Raw genomic sequence first — 22,012 nt, forward strand, 5'->3', positions numbered from 1 at the left:
CAGAACATCCCTCCCCAGGTCAGTAGGTACAGAACATCCCTCCCCAGGTCAGTAGGTGGTACAGACATCCCTCCCCATCCCTCCCCAGGTCAGTAGGTACAGAACATCCCTCCCCAGGTCAGTAGGTACAGAACATCCCTCCCCCAGGTACAGTAGGTCAGTAGGTGGTACAGAACATCCCTCCCCAGGTCAGTAGGTACAGAACATCCCTCCCCAGGTCAGTAGGTACAGAACATCCCTCCCCAGGTCAGTAGGTACAGAACATCCCTCCCCAGGTCAGTAGGTACAGAACATCCCTCCCCAGGTCAGTAGGTGGTACAGAACATCCCAGAACATCCTCCCCAGGTCAGTAGGTACAGAACATCCCTCCCCAGGTCAGTAGGTACAGAACATCCCTCCCCAGGTCAGTAGGTACAGAACATCCCTCCCCAGGTCAGTAGGTACAGAACATCCCTCCCCAGGTCAGTAGGTACAGAACATCCCTCCCCAGGTCAGTAGGTACAGAACATCCTCCCCAGGTCAGTAGCTGGTACAGAACATCCCTCCCCAGGTCAGTAGGTACAGAACATCCCTCCCCAGGTCAGTAGGTGTACAGAACATCCCTCCCCCAGGTCAGAACATCCCTCCCCAGGTCAGTAGGTGGTACAGAACATCCTCCCCAGGTCAGTAGGTGGTACAGAACATCCCTCCCCAGGTCAGTAGGTGGTACAGAACATCCCTCCCCAGGTCAGTAGGTGGTACAGAACATCCCTCCCCAGGTCAGTAGGTACAGAACATCCCTCCCCAGGTCAGTAGGTGGTACAGAACATCCCTCCCCAGGTCAGTAGGGTGGTACAGAACATCCCTCCCCAGGTCAGTAGGGTACAGAACATCCCTCCCCAGGTCAGTAGGTACAGAACATCCCTCCCCAGGTCAGTAGGTGGTACAGAACATCCCTCCCCAGGTCAGTAGGTGGTACAGAACATCCCTCCCCAGGTCAGTAGGTGGTACAGAACATCCTCCCCAGGTCAGTAGGTCAGAACATCCCTCCCCAGGGTGGTACAGAACATCCCTCCCCAGGTCAGTAGGTGGTACAGAACATCCCTCCCCAGGTCAGTAGGTACAGAACATCCTCCCCCAGGTCAGAACATCCTCCCCAGGTCAGTAGGTGGTACAGAACATCCCTCCCCAGGTCAGTAGGTGGTACAGAACATCCCTCCCCAGGTCAGTAGGTACAGAACATCCCTCCCCAGGTCAGTAGGTGGTACAGAACATCCCTCCCCCAGGTCAGTCCCAGGGTGGTACAGAACATCCCTCCCCAGGTCAGTAGGTACAGAACATCCCTCCCCAGGTCAGTAGGTGGTACAGAACATCCTCCCCAGGTCAGTAGGTGGTACAGAACATCCCTCCCCAGGTCAGTAGGTGGTACAGAACATCCCTCCCAGGTCAGTAGGTACAGAACATCCCTCCCCAGGTAGGTGGCAGAACATCCCTCCCCAGGTCAGTAGGTGGTACAGAACATCCCTCCCCAGGTCAGTAGGTACAGAACATCCCTCCCCAGGTCAGTAGGTGGTACAGAACATCCCTCCCCAGGTCAGTAGGTGGTACAGAACATCCCTCCCCAGGTCAGTAGGTACAGAACATCCCTCCCCAGGTCAGTAGGTGGTACAGAACATCCCTCCCCAGGTCAGTAGGTGGTACAGAACATCCCTCCCCAGGTCAGTCCCCAGGTCAGTAGGTACAGAACATCCCTCCCCAGGTCAGTAGGTGGTACAGAACATCCTCCCCAGGTCAGTAGGTGGTACAGAACATCCCTCCCCAGGTCAGTAGGTACAGAACATCCCTCCCCAGGTCAGTAGGTACAGAACATCCCTCCCCAGGTCAGTAGGTACAGAACATCCCTCCCCAGGTCAGTAGGTACAGAACATCCCTCCCCAGGTCAGTAGGTGGTACAGAACATCCCTCCCCAGGTCAGTAGGTGGTACAGAACATCCCTCCCCAGGTCAGTAGGTACAGAACATCCCTCCCCAGGTCAGTAGGTGGTACAGAACATCCCTCCCCAGGTCAGTAGGTACAGAACATCCCTCCCCAGGTCCAGAACATCCCTCCCCAGGTCAGTAGGTGGTACAGAACATCCCTCCCCAGGTCAGTAGGTACAGAACATCCCTCCCCAGGTCAGTAGGTACAGAACATCCCTCCCCAGGTCAGTAGGTGGTACAGAACATCCCTCCCCAGGTCAGTAGGTGGTACAGAACATCCCTCCCCAGGTCAGTAGGTACAGAACATCCCTCCCCAGGTCAGTAGGTGGAACATCCCTCCCCAGGTCAGTAACATCCCTCCCCAGGTCAGTAGGTGGTACAGAACATCCCTCCCCAGGTCAGTAGGTGGTACAGAACATCCCTCCCCAGGTCAGTAGGTGGTACAGAACATCCCTCCCCAGGTCAGTAGGTACAGAACATCCCTCCCCAGGTCAGTAGGTGGTACAGAACATCCCTCCCCAGGTCAGTAGGTACAGAACATCCCTCCCCAGGTCAGTAGGTGGTACAGAACATCCCTCCCCAGGTCAGAACATCCCTCCCCAGGTACAGAACATCCCTCCCCAGGTCAGTAGGTGGTACAGAACATCCCTCCCCAGGTCAGTAGGTACAGAACATCCCTCCCCACATCCCTCCCCCAGGTCAGTAGGTGGTACAGAACATCCCTCCCCAGGTCAGTAGGTACAGAACATCCCTCCCCAGGTCAGTAGGTACAGAACATCCCTCCCCAGGTCAGTAGGTACAGAACATCCCTCCCCAGGTCAGTAGGTACAGAACATCCCTCCCCAGGTCAGTAGGTGGTACAGAACATCCCTCCCCAGGTCAGTAGGTACAGAACATCCCTCCCCAGGTCAGTAGGTACAGAACATCCCTCCCCAGGTCAGTAGGTGGTACAGAACATCCCTCCCCAGGTCAGTAGGTACAGAACATCCCTCCCCAGGTCAGTAGGTGGTACAGAACATCCCTCCCCAGGTCAGTAGGTACAGAACATCCCTCCCCAGGTCAGTAGGTGGTACAGAACATCCCTCCCCAGGTCAGTAGGTATAGAACATCCCTCCCCAGGTCAGTAGGTGGTACAGAACATCCCTCCCCAGGTCAGTAGGTGGTACAGAACATCCCTCCCCAGGTCAGTAGGTACAGAACATCCTCCCCAGGTCAGTAGGTGGTACAGAACATCCCTCCCCAGGTCAGTAGGTGGTACAGAACATCCCTCCCCAGGTCAGTAGGTGGTACAGAACATCCCTCCCCAGGTCAGTAGGTACAGAACATCCCTCCCCAGGTCAGTAGGTACAGAACATCCCTCCCCAGGTCAGTAGGTACAGAACATCCCTCCCCAGGTCAGTAGGTACAGAACATCCCTCCCCAGGTCAGTAGGTACAGAACATCCCTCCCCAGGTCAGTAGGTACAGAACATCCCTCCCCAGGTCAGTAGGTGGTACAGAACATCCCTCCCCAGGTCAGTAGGTGGTACAGAACATCCCTCCCCAGGTCAGTAGGTGGTACAGAACATCCCTCCCCAGGTCAGTAGGTACAGAACATCCCTCCCCAGGTCAGTAGGTGGTACAGAACATCCCTCCCCAGGTCAGTAGGTGGTACAGAACATCCCTCCCCAGGTCAGTAGGTACAGAACATCCCTCCCCAGGTCAGTAGGTACAGAACATCCCTCCCCAGGTCAGTAGGTGGTACAGAACATCCCTCCCCAGGTCAGTAGGTGATACAGAACATCCCTCCCCAGGTCAGTAGGTACAGAACATCCCTCCCCAGGTCAGTAGGTGGTACAGAACATCCCTCCCCAGGTCAGTAGGGTGGTACAGAACATCCCTCCCCAGGTCAGTAGGTGGTACAGAACATCCTCCCCGGGTCAGTAGGTACAGAACATCCCTCCCCAGGTCAGTAGGTACAGAACATCCCTCCCCAGGTCAGTAGGTGGTACAGAACATCCCTCCCCAGGTCAGTAGGTACAGAACATCCCTCCCCAGGTCAGTAGGTGGTACAGAACATCCCTCCCCAGGTCAGTAGGTGGTACAGAACATCCCTCCCCAGGTCAGTAGGTACAGAACATCCCTCCCCAGGTCAGTAGGTGGTACAGAACATCCCTCCCCAGGTCAGTAGGTGGTACAGAACAGTGTGTGTGTCTCAGTGTGTGTGTGTGTGTGTGTGTGTCTCAGTGTGTATCTCAGTGTGTGTGTGTCTCAGTGTGTGTGTGTGTGTGTGTGTGTGTGTATGTGTGTGTGTGTTACCCGTCTGGTCTTCTCTACTCCTCCACAGGGCAGTCTCTTAACGAAGTCTATTCCAGTCAGAGGAGTACCAGTAGGGGGAAGTAGAACGGACGCGTCCATCATCAGGTACTCCACGTTCAGGGGCTTACTCTGGAGAGACATTAAATACATTATCAGGGGCTTACTCTGGAGAGACATTAAATACATTATCAGTGGCTTACTCTGGAGACACATTAAATACATTATCAGGGGCTTACTCTGGAGAGACATTAAATACATTATCAGGGGCTTACTCTGGAGAGACATTAAATACATTATCGGGGGCTTACTCTGGAGAGACATTAAATACATTATCAGGGGCTTACTCTGGAGAGACATTAAATACATTATCAGGGGCTTACTCTGGAGAGACATTAAATACATTATCGGGGGCTTACTCTGGGGAGACATTAAATACATTATCAGGGGCTTACTCTGGAGAGACATTAAATACATTATCAGGGGCTTACTCTGGAGAGACATTAAATACATTATAAGGGGCTTACTCTGGAGAGACATTAAATACATTATCAGGGGCTTACTCTGGAGAGACATTAAATACATTATCAGGGGCTTACTCTGGAGCCACATTAAATACATTATCAGGGGCTTACTCTGGAGACACACATTAAATACATTATCAGGGGCTTACTCTGGAGAGACATTAAATACATTATCAGGGGCTTACTGGGGCTTACTCTGGAGAGACACATTAAATACATTATCAGGGGCTTACTCTGGAGAGACACATTAAATACATTATCAGGGACTTACTCTGGAGAGACAAATACATTATCAGGGGCTTACTCTGGAGAGACACATTAATACATTATCAGGGGCTTACTGGGGCTTACTCTGGAGAGACACATTAAATACATTATCACGGGCTTACTCTGGAGACACATTAAATACATTATCAGGGGCTTAATCTGGAGAGACATTAAATACATTATCAGGGGCTTACTGTGGAGAGACATTAAATACATTATCAGGGCTTACTCTGGAGACCCATTAAATACATTATCAGGGGCTTACTCTGGAGAGACATTACATACATTATCAGGGGCTTACTCTGGAGAGACATTAAATACATTATCAGGGGCTTACTCTGGAGAGACATTAAATACATTATCAGGGGCTTACTCTGGAGAGACATTAAATACATTATCAGGGGCTTACAGGGGCTTACTCTGGAGAGACACATTAAATACATTATCAGGGGCTTACTCTGGAGAGACACATTAAATACATTATCAGGGGCTTACTCTGGAGAGACAAATACATTATCAGGGGCTTACTCTGGAGAGACACATTAATACATTATCAGGGGCTTACTGGGGCTTACTCTGGAGAGACACATTAAATACATTATCACGGGCTTACTCTGGAGACACATTAAATACATTATCAGGGGCTTAATCTGGAGAGACATTAAATACATTATCAGGGGCTTATTCTGGAGAGACTTTAAATACATTATCAGGGGCTTACTGTGGAGAGCTTCCGGTTCCGGGTTGGAGCGAGCGGTCGCATCTACACTTCGGTCCGCAGGTAGTATAACTTTTCATTACATTTTCATTACATTTCATTATAGTACAACGGTTTGATTTGTCTAATCTTAGCAATTTCTTCTTAGCTAGCTACATAGCCGTCTTTGTATCAAAGATAATTGCGTAATTATCGTATTTCGTCGTCCTAACGTAGTCTACACTGCTATCTGCCCAGCAGCTAGCTAAGCAGCTAGCTAACGTCCACTGTCCACCAGCACTGAAGAAACTATTACACTCAACTGAAAGACTCGATTAGTGTAGTGTTAGCTAGCTACATAGTTGTCTTTGCTGTCTTCGTATCCAAGATAATTGTGTAGTCTAGAGTGTGTAGACTTAGAGTGATTATCTTAATTTACCGAGGTTAGCTAGCCAGCTATTTGTCGTCCTTAACGTAGGAGATGCTGCTAGCTAGCTAGCCAACAGCTAGCCAACCTCTACCGAATAGAACTTCAACTACCCGGTCAACATTCCGCTTCGCTCCACAGGTAGTATCACATTTTCATTTCACTTCATTACAGTACAACGGTTTGATTTGTTTGATCGTAGCTAGCTAGCTACATAGCCGTCTTTGTATCTAAGACAATTGTGTAGTCTAGAGCGATTTTCTAGGTTAGCTAGCCAGCTATTGTCGTTCTTTTAACGTAACGTAACGCAATCAACACTGCTAGCTAGCCAGCTAGCCCCGAATAGCAGCACTGTAGAAACTATTACAGTACAACGGTTTGATTTGGTTGATCGTAGCTAGCTAGCTACATAGCCGTCTTTGTATCTAAGACAATTGTGTAGTCTAGAGCGATTTTCTAGGTTAGCTAGCCAGCTATTGTCGTTCTTTTAACGTAACGTAACGCAATCAACACTGCTAGCTAGCCAGCTAGCCCCCGAATAGCAGCACTGTAGAAACTATTACACTCGACGGAACGACTTGATTAGTGTAGTGTCAACATCGCAGCCACTGCCAGCTAGCCTACAAAGTCAACAACGCAGCCACTGCCAGCTAGCCTACTCCAGCAGTACTGTATCATTTCAATCATTTTAGTCAATAAGATTCTTGCTACGTAAGCTTAACTTTCTGAACATTCGAGACGTGTAGTCCACTTGTCATTCCAATCTCCTTTGCATTAGCGTAGCCTCTTCTGTAGCCTGTCAACTATGTGTCTATCTATCCCTGTTCTCTCCTCTCTGCACAGACCATACAAACGCTCCACACCGCGTGGCCGCGGCCACCCTAATCTGGTGGTCCCAGCGCGCACGACCCACGTGGAGTTCCAGGTCTCAGGTAGCCTCTGGAACTGCCGATCTGCGGCCAACAAGGCAGAGTTCATCTCAGCCTATGCCTCCCTCCAGTCCCTCGACTTCTTGGCACTGACGGAAACATGGATCACCACAGATAACACTGCTACTCCTACTGCTCTCTCTTCGTCCGCCCACGTGTTCTCGCACACCCCGAGAGCTTCTGGTCAGCGGGGTGGTGGCACCGGGATCCTCATCTCTCCCAAGTGGTCATTCTCTCTTTCTCCCCTTACCCATCTGTCTATCGCCTCCTTTGAATTCCATGCTGTCACAGTTACCAGCCCTTTCAAGCTTAACATCCTTATCATTTATCGCCCTCCAGGTTCCCTCGGAGAGTTCATCAATGAGCTTGATGCCTTGATAAGCTCCTTTCCTGAGGACGGCTCACCTCTCACAGTCCTGGGCGACTTTAACATCCCCACGTCTACCTTTGACTCATTCCTCTCTGCCTCCTTCTTTCCACTCCTCTCCTCTTTTGACCTCACCCTCTCACCTTCCCCCCTACTCACAAGGCAGGCAATACGCTCGACCTCATCTTTACTAGATGCTGTTCTTCCACTAACCTCATTGCAACTCCCCTCCAAGTCTCCGACCACTACCTTGTATCCTTTTCCCTCTCGCTCTCATCCAACACTTCCCACACTGCCCCTACTCGGATGGTATCGCGCCGTCCCAACCTTCGCTCTCTCTCCCCCGCTACTCTCTCCTCTTCCATCCTATCATCTCTTCCCTCTGCTCATACCTTCTCCAACCTATCTCCTGATTCTGCCTCCTCAACCCTCCTCTCTTCCCTTTCTGCATCCTTTGACTCTCTATGTCCTCTATCCTCCAGGCCGGCTCGGTCCTCCCCTCCCGCTCCGTGGCTCGACGACTCATTGCGAGCTCACAGAACAGAGCTCCGGGCAGCCGAGCGGAAATGGAGGAAAACTCGCCTCCCTGCGGACCTGGCATCCTTTCACTCCCTCCTCTCTACATTTTCCTCCTCTGTCTCTGCTGCTAAAGCCACTTTCTACCACTCTAAATTCCAAGCATCTGCCTCTAACCCTAGGAAGCTCTTTGCCACCTTCTCCTCCCTCCTGAATCCTCCTCCCCTCCCCCCTCCTCCCTCTCTGCAGATGACTTCGTCAACCATTTTGAAAAGAAGGTCGACGACATCCGATCCTCGTTTGCTAAGTCAAACGACACCGCTGGTTCTGCTCACACTGCCCTACCCTGTGCTCTGACCTCTTTCTCCCCTCTCTCTCCAGATGAAATCTCGCTTCTTGTGACGGCCGGCCGCCCAACAACCTGCCCGCTTGACCCTATCCCCTCCTCTCTTCTCCAGACCATTTCCGGAGACCTTCTCCCTTACCTCACCTCGCTCATCAACTCATCCCTGACTGCTGGCTACGTCCCTTCCGTCTTCAAGAGAGCGAGAGTTGCACCCCTTCTGAAAAAACCTACACTCGATCCCTCCGATGTCAACAACTACAGACCAGTATCCCTTCTTTCTTTTCTCTCCAAAACTCTTGAACGTGCCGTCCTTGGCCAGCTCTCCCGCTATCTCTCTCAGAATGACCTTCTTGATCCAAATCAGTCAGGTTTCAAGACTAGTCATTCAACTGAGACTGCTCTTCTCTGTATCACGGAGGCGCTCCGCACTGCTAAAGCTAACTCTCTCTCCTCTGCTCTCATCCTTCTAGACCTATCGGCTGCCTTCGATACTGTGAACCATCAGATCCTCCTCTCCACCCTCTCCGAGTTGGGCATCTCCGGCGCGGCCCACGCTTGGATTGCGTCCTACCTGACAGGTCGCTCCTACCAGGTGGCGTGGCGAGAATCTATCTCCTTGCCACGCGCTCTCACCACTGGTGTCCCCCAGGGCTCTGTTCTAGGCCCTCTCCTATTCTCGCTATACACCAAGTCACTTGGCTCTGTCATAACCTCACATGGTCTCTCCTATCATTGCTATGCAGACGACACACAATTAATCTTCTCCTTTCCCCCTTCTGATGACCAGGTGGCGAATCGCATCTCTGCATGTCTGGCAGACATATCAGTGTGGATGACGGATCACCACCTCAAGCTGAACCTCGGCAAGACGGAGCTGCTCTTCCTCCCGGGGAAGGACTGCCCGTTCCATGATCTCACCATCACGGTTGACAACTCCATTGTGTCCTCCTCCCAGTGCGCTAAGAACCTTGGCATGATCCTGGACAACACCCTGTCGTTCTCAACCAACATCATGGCGGTGGCCCGTTCCTGTAGGTTCATGCTCTACAACATCCCAGAGTACGACCCTGCCTCACACAGGAAGCGGCGCAGGTCCTAATCCAGGCACTTGTCATCTCCCGTCTGGATTACTGCAACTCGCTGTTGGCTGGGCTCCCTGCCTGTGCCATTAAACCCCTACAACTCATCCAGAATGCCGCAGCCCGTCTGGTGTTCAACCTTCCCAAGTTCTCTCACGTCACCCCGCTCCTCCGCTCTCTCCACTGGCTTCCAGTTGAAGCTCGCATCCGCTACAAGACCATGGTGCTTGCCTACGGAGCTGTGAGGGGAACGGCACCGCAGTACCTCCAGGCTCTGATCAGGCCCTACACCCAAACAAGGGCACTGCGTTCATCCACCTCTGGCCTGCTCGCCTCCCTACCACTGAGGAAGTACAGTTCCCGCTCAGCCCAGTCAAAACTGTTCGCTGCTCTGGCTCCCCAATGGTGGAACAAACTCCCTCACGACGCCAGGACAGCGGAGTCAATCACCACCTTCCGGAGACACCTGAAACCCCACCTCTTCAAGGAATACCTAGGATAGGATAAGTAATCCTTCTCCCCCCCCCCTTAAATGATTTAGATGCACTATTGTAAAGTGGCTGTTCCACTGGATGTCAGAAGGTGAATTTACCAATTTGTAAGTCGCTCTGGATAAGAGCGTCTGCTAAATGACTTAAATGTAAATGTAAATGAGAGACATTAAATACATTATCAGGGCTTACTCTGGAGATACATTAAATACATTATCAGGGGCTTACTCTGGAGAGACATTAAATACATTATGATGGGCTTACTCTGGAGACCCATTAAATACATTATCAGGGGCTTGCTCTGGATATCCATCAAATACATTATCAGGTACTCCGCGTTCAGGGTGTTACTCTGAGTAAACCTTTGCTTAACTTTATTGGGATAGGGGGCAGTATTCGGAAGTTTGGATGACTGAGGTGCCCAAAGTAACCTGCCTGCTACTCAGGCCTAGAAGCTAGGATATGCATATAGTTGGTAGATTTGGATAGAAAGCACTCTAGAGTTTCCAAAACTGTTAAAATAATGTCTGTGAGAATAACAGAACTGAAATGGCAGGCAAAAACATGAGGAAAATCCATCCAGGAAGTGCTATTATTTTGAAATGCCTGTTTTTCCATATAAAGCCTATCCACCATACAAAGACTTAGGACCCAGTTCACGACCTCTATGGCTTCTTCTACATGTGGCCAGTCGTTAGGCATTGTTTCAGGCTTCTACTCTGAAAACTGAGGGAGATACAGAGCTTTCAATGAGAGGACAGTGGAGATTTCCAGACATGAGTACAGCGCGTGACTGGGAGCGTGCCTTTCTTGTTTCTCCTTTTCTATTGACGAAGCTTTTGTCCGGTTGAAATATGATCGATTATTTATGACCAAAACAATCTGAGGATTGATTATAAACATCGTTTGACATGTTTCTACGAACTTTTATGGTACTTTTTATTTGATTTTTCGTCAGCCTGCTGTGATCGCGCTTTGTGCCAATGGATTACTGAAAAAAACGGAGGTTTTTGGATATGAAGAGGGACTTTATCGAACAAAACAAACATTTATTGTGTAACATGGAGTTTTGTGAGTGCAACCATATGAAGATCATCAAAGGTAAGTGATAAATTCTCATCGCTATTTCTGACTTGTGTAACTCTTCTACTTGGCTGGTTACTGTTTGTAATGATTTGTCTGCTGGGTGCTGTTCTCAGATAATCCCATGGTTTCGCCGTAATGCCTTTTTGAAATCTGACACAGCGGTTGGATTAACAAGAAGTTCAAATCAAGTTCAAATCCCCGAGCTGACAAGGTTAAACATCTGTCGTCCTGCCCCTGAACACTGTTCCTAGGCCGCCATTGAAAATAAGAATTTCTTCTTAACTGACTTGCCTAGTTAAATAAATAAACACTTGAATGTTTATTATGAGTGATTTTGAATTTTGAATTTGGCGCTCTGCAATTTCACTGGCTGTTGTCCAAAGACGTTTTAACAAATCACATAATAACTTGCATGGATTAGTCTGTTATTCAACAGACACTGGGAAATTAATTCACCTTTCAGCTGCACAACAACCCAAAACACCAAGGCCAAACTGACACTGGGGCTGATTACCAAGACGACAGCGAATGTTCCTGATTGGCTGAGTTAAAGTTCTGACTTAAATCTACTTGTAAATGTACGGCGGGACCTGGAAATGGTTGTCTAGCAACGGATCAACAACCAATCTGACAGAGCTTGAGTCATTTAGATAATAATAAATCATTCTTTAAGAGACTTACCCAGAAACACTCACAGCTCTTAGAGAATTACCCAGAAACACTCACAGCTCTTAGAGAATTACCCAGAAACACTCACAGCTCTTAGAGAATTACCCAGAAATACCACCAACTACCACTTAAATACAAGGATATACCTTCAGTACCAAGGGGCTGTTACCGAGACGGTCAAATATCAATACCACCAACTACCACTTAAATACAAGGATATACCTTCATTACCAAGGGGCTGTTACCGAGACGGTCAAATATCAATACCACCAACTACCACTTAAATACAAGGCAGTCCTTCATTACCAAGGGGCTGTTACCGAGACGGTCAAATATCAATACCACCAACTACCACTTAAATACAAGGCAGTCCTTCAGTACCAAGGGGCTGTTACGTGGCCGAGACGGTCAACTATCAATACCACCAACTACCACTTAAATACAAGGATATACCTTCATTACCAAGGGGCTGTTACCGAGACGGTCAAATATCAATACCACCAACTACCACTTAAATACAAGGCAGTCCTTCATTACCAAGGGGCTGTTACCGAGACGGTCAAATATCAATTCCATCAACTACCACTTAAACACAAGGCAGTCCTTCAGTACCAAGGGGCTGTTACCGAGACGGTCAAATATCAATACCACCAACGACCACTTAAATACAAGGCAGTCCTTCATTACCAAGGGGCTGTTACCGAGACGGTCAAATATCAATACCACCAACTACCACTTAAACACAAGGCAGTCCTTCAGTACCAAGGGGCTGTTACGTGGCCGAGACGGTCAACTATCAATACCACCAACTACCACTTAAATACAAGGATATGCCTTCATTACCAAGGGGCTGTTACCGAGACGGTCAAATATCAATACCACCAACGACCACTTAAACACAAGGCAGTCCTTCATTACCAAGGGGCTGTTACCGAGACGGTCAAATATCAATACCACCAACTACCACTTAAACACAAGGCAGTCCTTCATTACCAAGGGGCTGTTACCGAGACGGTCAACTATCAATACCACCAACGACCACTTAAACACAAGGCAGTCCAAGGATATACCTTCATTACCAAGGGGCTGTTACGTGGCCGAGACGGTCAACTATCAATACCATCAACTACCACTTAAACATAAGGCAGTCCAAGGATATACCTTCATTACCAAGGGGCTGTTATTGAAGAAGCTTCATGTTTCCAGTTGAATGAACAACCCACTTCCAGAATCAGCACACCCCCACAACAACATCTGGCTTATTTGCCATACAAGAAAACACACGTATGTACGGATACACGCACATACAGGCAGCACAGGCACACGTGCGTTCACACAAATGCGTCATAACAACACAAAGACAACAGATATATCACGTGTGTGTGGTTGAGACAGGTGGACTAACCGTCATGCTCCTGTACTCATCTTCAAACATGTCCAGGAAGATCTCCTCCCCCTGAGAGAGAGAGAGAGAGAGAGAGAGAGAGAGAGAGAGACAGAGACAGAGAGAGAGAGAGAGAGAGACAGAGAGAGAGAGAGAGAGAGAGAGAGACAGAGAGAGAGACAGAGAGAGAGAACAAGAGAGAGAGAGAGAGAGGGAGAGAGAGAGAGAGAGAGAGAGACAGAGAGAGAGAACAAGAGAGAGACAGAGAGAGAGGGAGAGAGAGAGAGAGAGAACGAGAGAGAGACAGAGAGAGAGACAGAGAGAGAGAGAGACAGAGAGAGAGAGAGAGAGAGAGAGAGAGAGACAGAGAGAGAGACAGAGAGAGAGAGAGAGAGAGAGAGAGAGAGAGAGACAGAGAGAGAGAGAGACAGAGAGAGAGAGAGAGAGAGAGACAGAGAGAGACAGAGAGAGAGAGAGACAGAGAGAGAGAGAGAGAGAGACAGAGACAGAGAGACAGAGAGACAGAGACAGAGAGAGAGAGACAGAGAGAGAGACAGACAGAGAGAGAGACAGAGGGAGAGAGACAAAAAAAATCATGTCACTAGTGCATCTTCAAAATAATCTGAAACATGGTGACTAGACTCCTCTTTAAACATGGTGACTAGACTCCTCTTTAAACATGGTGACTAGACTCCTCTTTAAACATGGTGACTAGACTCCTCTTTAAATAATCTGAAACATGGTGATTAGACTCCAATTTAAATCATCTGAAACATGGTGACTAGACTCCTCTTTAAACATGGTGACTAGACTCCTCTTTAAACATGGCGACTAGACTCCTCTTTAAACATGGCGACTAGACTCCTCTTTAAACATGGCGACTAGACTCCTCTTTAAACATGGCGACTAGACTCCTCTTTAAACATGGCGACTAGACTCCTCTTTAAACATGGCGACTAGACTCCTCTTTAAACATGGCGACTAGACTCCTCTTTAAACATGGCGACTAGACTCCTCTTTAAACATGGCGACTAGACTCCTCTTTAAACATGGCGACTAGACTCCTCTTTAAACATGGCGACTAGACTCCTCTTTAAACATGGTGACTAGACTCCTCTTTAAACATGGTGACTAGACTCCTCTTTAAACATGGTGACTAGACTCCTCTTTAAACATGGTGACTAGACTCCTCTTTAAACATGGTGACTAGACTCCTCTTTAAACATGGTGACTAGACTCCTCTTTAAACATGGTGACTAGACTCCTCTTTAAACATGGTGACTAGACTCCTCTTTAAACATGGTGACTAGACTCCTCTTTAAACATGGTGACTAGACTCCTCTTTAAACATGGTGACAAGACTCCTCTTTAAACATGGTGACAAGACTCCTCTTTAAACATGGTGACTAGACTCCTCTTTAAACATGGTGACTAGACTCCACTTTAAACATGGTGACTAGACTCCTCTTTAAACATGGTGACTAGACTCCTCTTTAAACATGGTGACTAGACTCCTCTTTAAACATGGTGACAAGACTAGTCTTTAAACATGGTGACTAGACTCCTCTTTAAACATGGTGACTAGACTCCTCTTTAAACATGGCGACTAGACTCCTCTTTAAACATGGCGACTAGACTCCTCTTTAAACATGGCGACTAGACTCCTCTTTAAACATGGCGACTAGACTCCTCTTTAAACATGGCGACTAGACTCCTCTTTAAACATGGCGACTAGACTCCTCTTTAAACATGGCGACTAGACTCCTCTTTAAACATGGTGACTAGACTCCTCTTTAAACATGGCGACTAGACTCCTCTTTAAACATGGCGACTAGACTCCTCTTTAAACATGGTGACTAGACTCCTCTTTAAACATGGTGACTAGACTCCTCTTTAAACATGGTGACTAGACTCCTCTTTAAACATGGTGACTAGACTCCTCTTTAAACATGGAGACTAGACTCCTCTTTAAACATGGTGACTAGACTCCTCTTTAAACATGGTGACTAGACTCCTCTTTAAACATGGTGACTAGACTCCTCTTTAAACATGGTGACTAGACTCCTCTTAAACATGGTGACTAGATTGGTTAGTTTTACAATTACGACATTACTTTGCTGTTGTGCTGCAGAAGTTATGAATTTTGTCTCTCGTATAGTAACTTCTATACATTTTCTTTACACAGACAATTACAATGAAGCCACAATCTATTTTTTTTTTAAATTTTTACATTTATTTAACCTTTATTTATTTAACTAGGCAAGTCAGTTAAGAACAAATTCTTATTTACAAAGACAGCCTACCAGGGAACAGTGGGTTAACTGCCTGTTCAGGAGCAGATCGACAGATTATCTTCCCTTGTGAGCTCGGGGATTTAATCCAGCAACCTTTAGGGTTACTAGTCCAAAGCTCTAACCACTAGGCTACCTGCCGCCCCTCTCACCACTAGGCTACCTGCCGCCCCTCTCACCACTAGGCTACCTGCTCTAACCACTAGGCTACCTGCTCTAACCAATAGGCTACCTGCCGCCCCGCTAACCACAAGGCTACCTGCCGCACCTCTAACCACTAGGATACCTGCTCCAACCACTAGGCTACCTGCTCTAACCACTAGACTACCTGGCTCTAACCACTAGACTACCTGGCTCTAACCACTAGACTACCTGGCTCTAACCACTAGGCTACCTGCCGCCCCTCTAACCACTAGGCTACCTGCTCTAACCACTAGGATACCTGCTCTAACCAATAGGCTACCTGCCGCCCCTCTAACCACTAGGCTACCTGCTCTAACCACTAGGATACCTGCTCTAACCAATAGGCTACCTGCCGCCCCTCTAACCACTAGGCTACCTGCCGCCCCTCTAACCACTAGGCTACCTGCCGCCCCTCTAACCACTAGGCTACCTGCCGCCCCTCTAACCACTAGGCTACCTGCCGCCCCTCTCACCACTAGGCTACCTGCTCTAACCACTAGGCTACCTGCTCTAACCACTAGACTACCTGGCTCTAACCACTAGGCTACCTGCCCTAACCACTAGGCTACCTGCTCTAACCACTAGGCTACCTGCCGCCCCTCTAACCACTAGGCTACCTGCTCTAACCACTAGGCTACCTGTCTCTAACCACTAGACTACCTGCTCTAACCACTAGGCTACCTGCTCTAACCACTAGGCTACCTGCCGCCCCTCTAACCACTAGGCTACCTCCTCTAACCAATAGGCTACCTGCCGCCCCTCTAACCACTGGGCTACCTGTCTCTAACCACTAGACTACCTGCTCTAACCACTAGGCTACCTGCTCTAACCACTAGGCTACCTGCCGCCCCTCTCACCACTAGGCTACCTGCCGCCCCTCTCACCACTAGGCTACCTGCCGCCCCTCTCACCACTAGGCTACCTGCCGCCCCTCTAACCACTAGGCTACCTGCCGCCCGTCTAACCACTAGGCTACCTGCCGCCCCTCTAACCACTAGGCTACCTGCCGCCCCTCTAACCACTAGGCTACCTGCCGCCCCTCTAACCACTAGGCTACCTGCCGCCCCTCTAACCACTAGGCTACCTGCCGCCCCTCTAACCACTAGGCTACCTGCCGCCAATCTAACCACTAGGCTACCTGCCGCCCCTCTAACCACTAGGATACCTGCCGCCCCTCTAACCACTAGGATACCTGACGCCCCTCTAACCACTAGGATACCTGACGCCCCTCTAACCACTAGGCTACCTGCCGCCCCTCTAACCACTAGGATACCTGCTCTAACCACTAGACTACCTGGCTCTAACCACTAGACTACCTGGCTCTAACCACTAGGCTACCTGGCTCTAACCACTAGGCTACCTGCTCTAACCACTAGGCTACCTGCCGCCCCTCTAACCACTAGGCTACCTGCCGCCCCTCTAACCACTAGGCTACCTGCTCTAACCACTAGGATACCTGCTCTAACCAATAGGCTACCTGCCGCCCCTCTAACCACTAGGCTACCTGCCGCCCCTCTAACCACTAGGCTACCTGCCGCCCCTCTAACCACTAGGCTACCTGCCGCCCCTCTCACCACTAGGCTAACTGCTCTAACCACTAGGCTACCTGCTCTAACCACTAGGCTACCTGCTCTAACCACTAGGCTACCTGCCGCCCCTCTAACCACTAGGCTACCTGCTCTAACCACTAGGCTACCTGTCTCTAACCACTAGACTACCTGCTCTAACCACTAGGCTACCTGCTCTAAGCACTAGGCTACCTGCTCTAACCACTAGGCTACCTGCCGCCCCTCTAACCACTAGGCTACCTCCTCTAACCACTAGGCTACCTGCCGCCCCTCTAACCACTGGGCTACCTGTCTCTAACCACTAGACTACCTGCTCTAACCACTAGGCTACCTGCTCTAACCACGAGGCTACCTGCCGCCCCTCTCACCACTAGGCTACCTGCCGCCCCTCTAACCACTAGGCTACCTGCCGCCCCTCTCACCACTAGGCTACCTGCCGCCCCTCTCACCACTAGGCTACCTGCCGCCCCTCTCACCACTAGGCTACCTGCCGCCCCTCTCACCACTAGGCTACCTGCCGCCCCTCTCACCACTAGGCTACCTGCCGTCCGTCTAACCACTAGGCTACCTGCCGTCACACTAACCACTAGGCTACCTGCCGCCCCTCTAACCACTAGGCTACCTGCCGCCCCTCTAACCACTAGGCTACCTGCCGCCCCTCTAACCACTAGGCTACCTGCCGCCCCTCTAACCACTAGGCTACCTGCCGCCCCTCTAACCACTAGGCTACCTGCCGCCAATCTAACCACTAGGCTACCTGCCGCCCCTCTAACCACTAGGATACCTGCCGCCCCTCTAACCACTAGGATACCTGACGCCCCTCTAACCACTAGGCTACCTGCCGCCCCTCTAACCACTAGGATACCTGCTCTAACCACTAGGCTACCTGCCGCCCCTCTAACCACTAGGCTACCTGCTCTAACCACTAGGCTACCTCCCGCCCCTCTAACCACTAGGCTACCTGTCTCTAACCACTAGGCTACCTGCCGCCCCTCTCACCACTAGGCTACCTGCCGCCCCTCTCACCACTAGGATACCTGCCGCCCCTCTAACCACTAGGATACCTGCCGCCCCTCTAACCACTAGGATACCTGACGCCCCTCTAACCACTAGGCTACCTGCCGCCCATCTAACCACTAGGCTACCTGCCGCCCCTCTAACCACTAGGCTACCTGCACTAACCACTAGGCTACCTCCCGCCCCTCTAACCACTAGGCTACCTGTCTCTAACCACTAGGCTACCTGCCACCCCTCTCACCACTAGGCTACCTGCCTCTAACCACTAGGCTACCTGCCTCTAACCACTAGGCTACCTGCCTCTAACCACTAGGCTACCTGCCTCTAACTACAAGGCTACCTGCCGCCCCTCTAACCACTAGGCTACCTGCCGCCCCTCTAACCACTAGGCTACCTGCCGCCCCTCTAACCACTAGGCTACCTGCCGCCCCTCTAACCACTAGGCTACCTGCCGCCCCTCTAACCACTAGGCTACCTGCCGCCCCTCTAACCACTAGGCTACCTGCCGCCCCTCTAACCACTAGGCTACCTGCCGCCCCTCTAACCACTAGGCTACCTACCGCCCTCTAACCACTAGGCTACCTGCCGCCCCTCTAACCACTAGGCTACCTGCCGCCCCTCTAACCACTAGGCTACCTGCCGCCCCTCTAACCACTAGGCTACCTGCCGCCCCTCTAACCACTAGGCTACCTGCCGCCCCTCTAACCACTAGGCTACCTGCCGCCCCTCTAACCACTAGGATACCTGCCGCCCCTCTAACCAATAGGCTACCTGCCGCCCCTCTAACCACTAGGATACCTGCTCTAACCACTAGGCTACCTGCCGCCCCTCTAACCACTAGGCTACCTGCCGCCCCTCTAACCACTAGGCTACCTGCCGCCAATCTAACCACTAGGCTACCCGCCGCCCCTCTAACCACTAGGCTACCCGCCGCCCCTCTAACCACTAGGATACCCGCCGCCCCTCTAACCACTAGGATACCCGCCGCCCCTCTAACCACTAGGCTACCCGCCGCCCCTCTAACCACTAGGCTACCCCGCCGCCCTCTAACCACTAGGCTACCCGCCGCCCCTCTAACCACTGGGCTACCCGCCGCCCCTCTAACCACTAGGCTACCCGCCGCCCCTCTAACCACTAGGCTACCCGCCGCCCCTCTAACCACTAGGCTACCTGCCGCCCCTCTAACCACTAGGCTACCTGCCGCCCTCTAACCACTAGGATACCTGCCGCCCCTCTAACCACTAGGATACCTGCCGCCCCTCTAACCACTAGGATACCTGCCGCCCCTCTAACCACTAGGATACCTGCCGCCCCTCTAACCACTAGGCTACCTGCCGCCCCTCTAACCACTAGGCTACCTGCCGCCCCTCTAACCACTAGGATAGCTGCCGCCCCTCTAACCACTAGGCTACCTGCCGCCCCTCTAACCACTAGGATACCTGCTCTAACCACTAGGCTACCTGCCGCCCCTCTAACCACTAGGATACCTGCTCTAACCACTAGGCTACCTGCCGCCCCTCTAACCACTAGGCTACCTGCTCTAACCACTAGGCTACCTCCCGCCCCTCTAACCACTAGGCTACCTGCCTCTAACCACTAGGCTACCTGCCTCTAACCACTAGGCTACCTGCCTCTAACCACTAGGCTACCTGCCGCCCCTCTAACCACTAGGCTACCTGCCGCCCCTCTAACCACTAGGCTACCTGCCGCCCCTCTAACCACTAGGCTACCTGCCGCCCCTCTAACCACTAGGCTACCTGCCGCCCCTCTAACCACTAGGCTGCCTGCCGCCCCTCCAACCACTAGGCTACCTGCCGCCCCTCTAACCACTAGGCTACCTGCCGCCCCTCCAACCACTAGGCTACCTGCCGCCCCTCTAACCACTAGGCTACCTGCCGCCCCTCTAACCACTAGGCTACCTGCCGCCCCTCTAACCAATAGGCTACCTGCCGCCCCTCTAACCACTAGGATACCTGCTCTAACCACTAGGCTACCTGCCGCCCCTCTAACCACTAGGCTACCTGCCGCCCTCTAACCACTAGGCTACCTGCCGCCCCTCTAACCACTAGGATACCTGCCGCCCCTCTAACCAATAGGCTACCTGCCGCCCCTCTAACCACTAGGATACCTGCTCTAACCACTAGGGCTACCTGCCGCCCCTCTAACCACTAGGCTACCTGCCGCCCCTCTAACCACTAGGCTACCTGCCGCCAATCTAACCACTAGGCTACCCGCCGCCCCTCTAACCACTAGGCTACCCGCCGCCCCTCTAACCACTAGGATACCCGCCGCCCCTCTAACCACTAGGATACCCGCCGCCCCTCTAACCACTAGGATACCCGCCGCCCCTCTAACCACTAGGCTACCCGCCGCCCCTCTAACCACTAGGCTACCCGCCGCCCCTCTAACCACTAGGCTACCCGCCGCCCCTCTAACCACTAGGCTACCCGCCGCCCCTCTAACCACTAGGCTACCCGCCGCCCCTCTAACCACTAGGCTACCCGCCGCCCCTCTAACCACTAGGCTACCTGCCGCCCCTCTAACCACTAGGCTACCTGCCGCCCCTCTAACCACTAGGATACCTGCCGCCCCTCTAACCACTAGGATACCTGCCGCCCCTCTAACCACTAGGATACCTGCCGCCCCTCTAACCACTAGGCTACCTGCCGCCCCTCTAACCACTAGGATAGCTGCCGCCCCTCTAACCACTAGGCTACCTGCCGCCCCTCTAACCACTAGGATACCTGCTCTAACCACTAGGCTACCTGCCGCCCCTCTAACCACTAGGATACCTGCTCTAACCACTAGGCTACCTGCCGCCCCTCTAACCACTAGGCTAACTGCTCTAACCACTAGGCTACCTCCCGCCCCTCTAACCACTAGGCTACCTGCCTCTAACCACTAGGCTACCTGCCTCTAACCACTAGGCTACCTGCCTCTAACCACTAGGCTACCTGCCTCTAACCACTAGGCTACCTGCCTCTAACCACTAGGCTACCTGCCTCTAACCACTAGGCTACCTGCCTCTAACCACTAGGCTACCTGCCTCTAACCACAAGGTTACCTGCCTCTAACCACTAGACCACCTGGCTCTAACCACTAGGCTACCTGCTCTAACCACTAGACTACCTGCTCTAATCACTAGGCTACCTGGCTCTGACCACTAGGCTACCTGGCTCTGACCACTAGGCTACCTGGCTCTGACCACTAGGCTACCTGCTCTAACCACTAGACTACCTGGCTCTGACCACTAGGCTACCTGCTCTAATCACTAGGCTACCTGCTCTAATCACTAGGCTACTTGGCTCTAACCACTAGGCTACCTGCCACCCCATCTATCTGCAATATTAAATCTGATCTACCCCCCTAAAAAAAGTGTGTGTGAGGAACACGTGTTTTGTATAAGCGCAGTACCATGTTCATGTGTTTTCCTACATTATCAGGAACACAATGTCCTCACAAGGTCGGGAAAACAACAGTTTTTGGGGGGGGGAGTCAGGATTCGTATCCCCCATCTCCTGAATTTGTTCAGATAGCAATTTCTATGCTTCAATATGAGAGAGGGAAAACACTTGCCTTATAGAAACGCCGTAGGAGATGCAGACTCTCTTCTCTGGCTCCCTGAAACACACAGAATACACATCACACCTACTGAACACACTCCTCAACAACACAGACCAAAGAGCTAACATACAGGTAACTGCCAGAGTAAAGGAAACACCAACATGGTGGCAATACGGCGTTGGGTCACCATGTAACTGCCAGAATAAAGGAAACACCAACATAGTGTCAAGGCGTTGGGCCACCAACCACCATGTAACTGCCAGAATAAAGGAAACACCAACATAGTGTCTCAATAAGGCATTGGGTCACCATGTAACTGCCAGAATAAAGGAAACACCAACACAGTGTCTTAATA

At 51.1% G+C, this 22,012-nt stretch overlaps 1 protein-coding gene across 1 annotated transcript in view; it reads right to left on the reverse strand.

The window, feature by feature from the left end:
• Positions 1-4,255: 4,255 nt before the first annotated feature.
• Positions 4,256-22,012, reverse strand: part of LOC135530900 (protein CLEC16A-like) — a gene marked incomplete at its 3' end in the record, with an annotated part of 94,344 nt that continues 76,587 nt past the window's right edge. Inside the window, 3 exon segments of the mRNA XM_064959070.1 lie at positions 4,256-4,384; positions 13,056-13,106; positions 21,670-21,714. Coding sequence (XP_064815142.1) covers positions 4,256-4,384; positions 13,056-13,106; positions 21,670-21,714 — 225 coding nt within the window.

This window comes from Oncorhynchus masou, unplaced genomic scaffold, assembly GCF_036934945.1.
Source record: "Oncorhynchus masou masou isolate Uvic2021 unplaced genomic scaffold, UVic_Omas_1.1 unplaced_scaffold_1454, whole genome shotgun sequence".
Taxonomy (NCBI): Eukaryota; Metazoa; Chordata; class Actinopteri; order Salmoniformes; family Salmonidae; genus Oncorhynchus; species Oncorhynchus masou.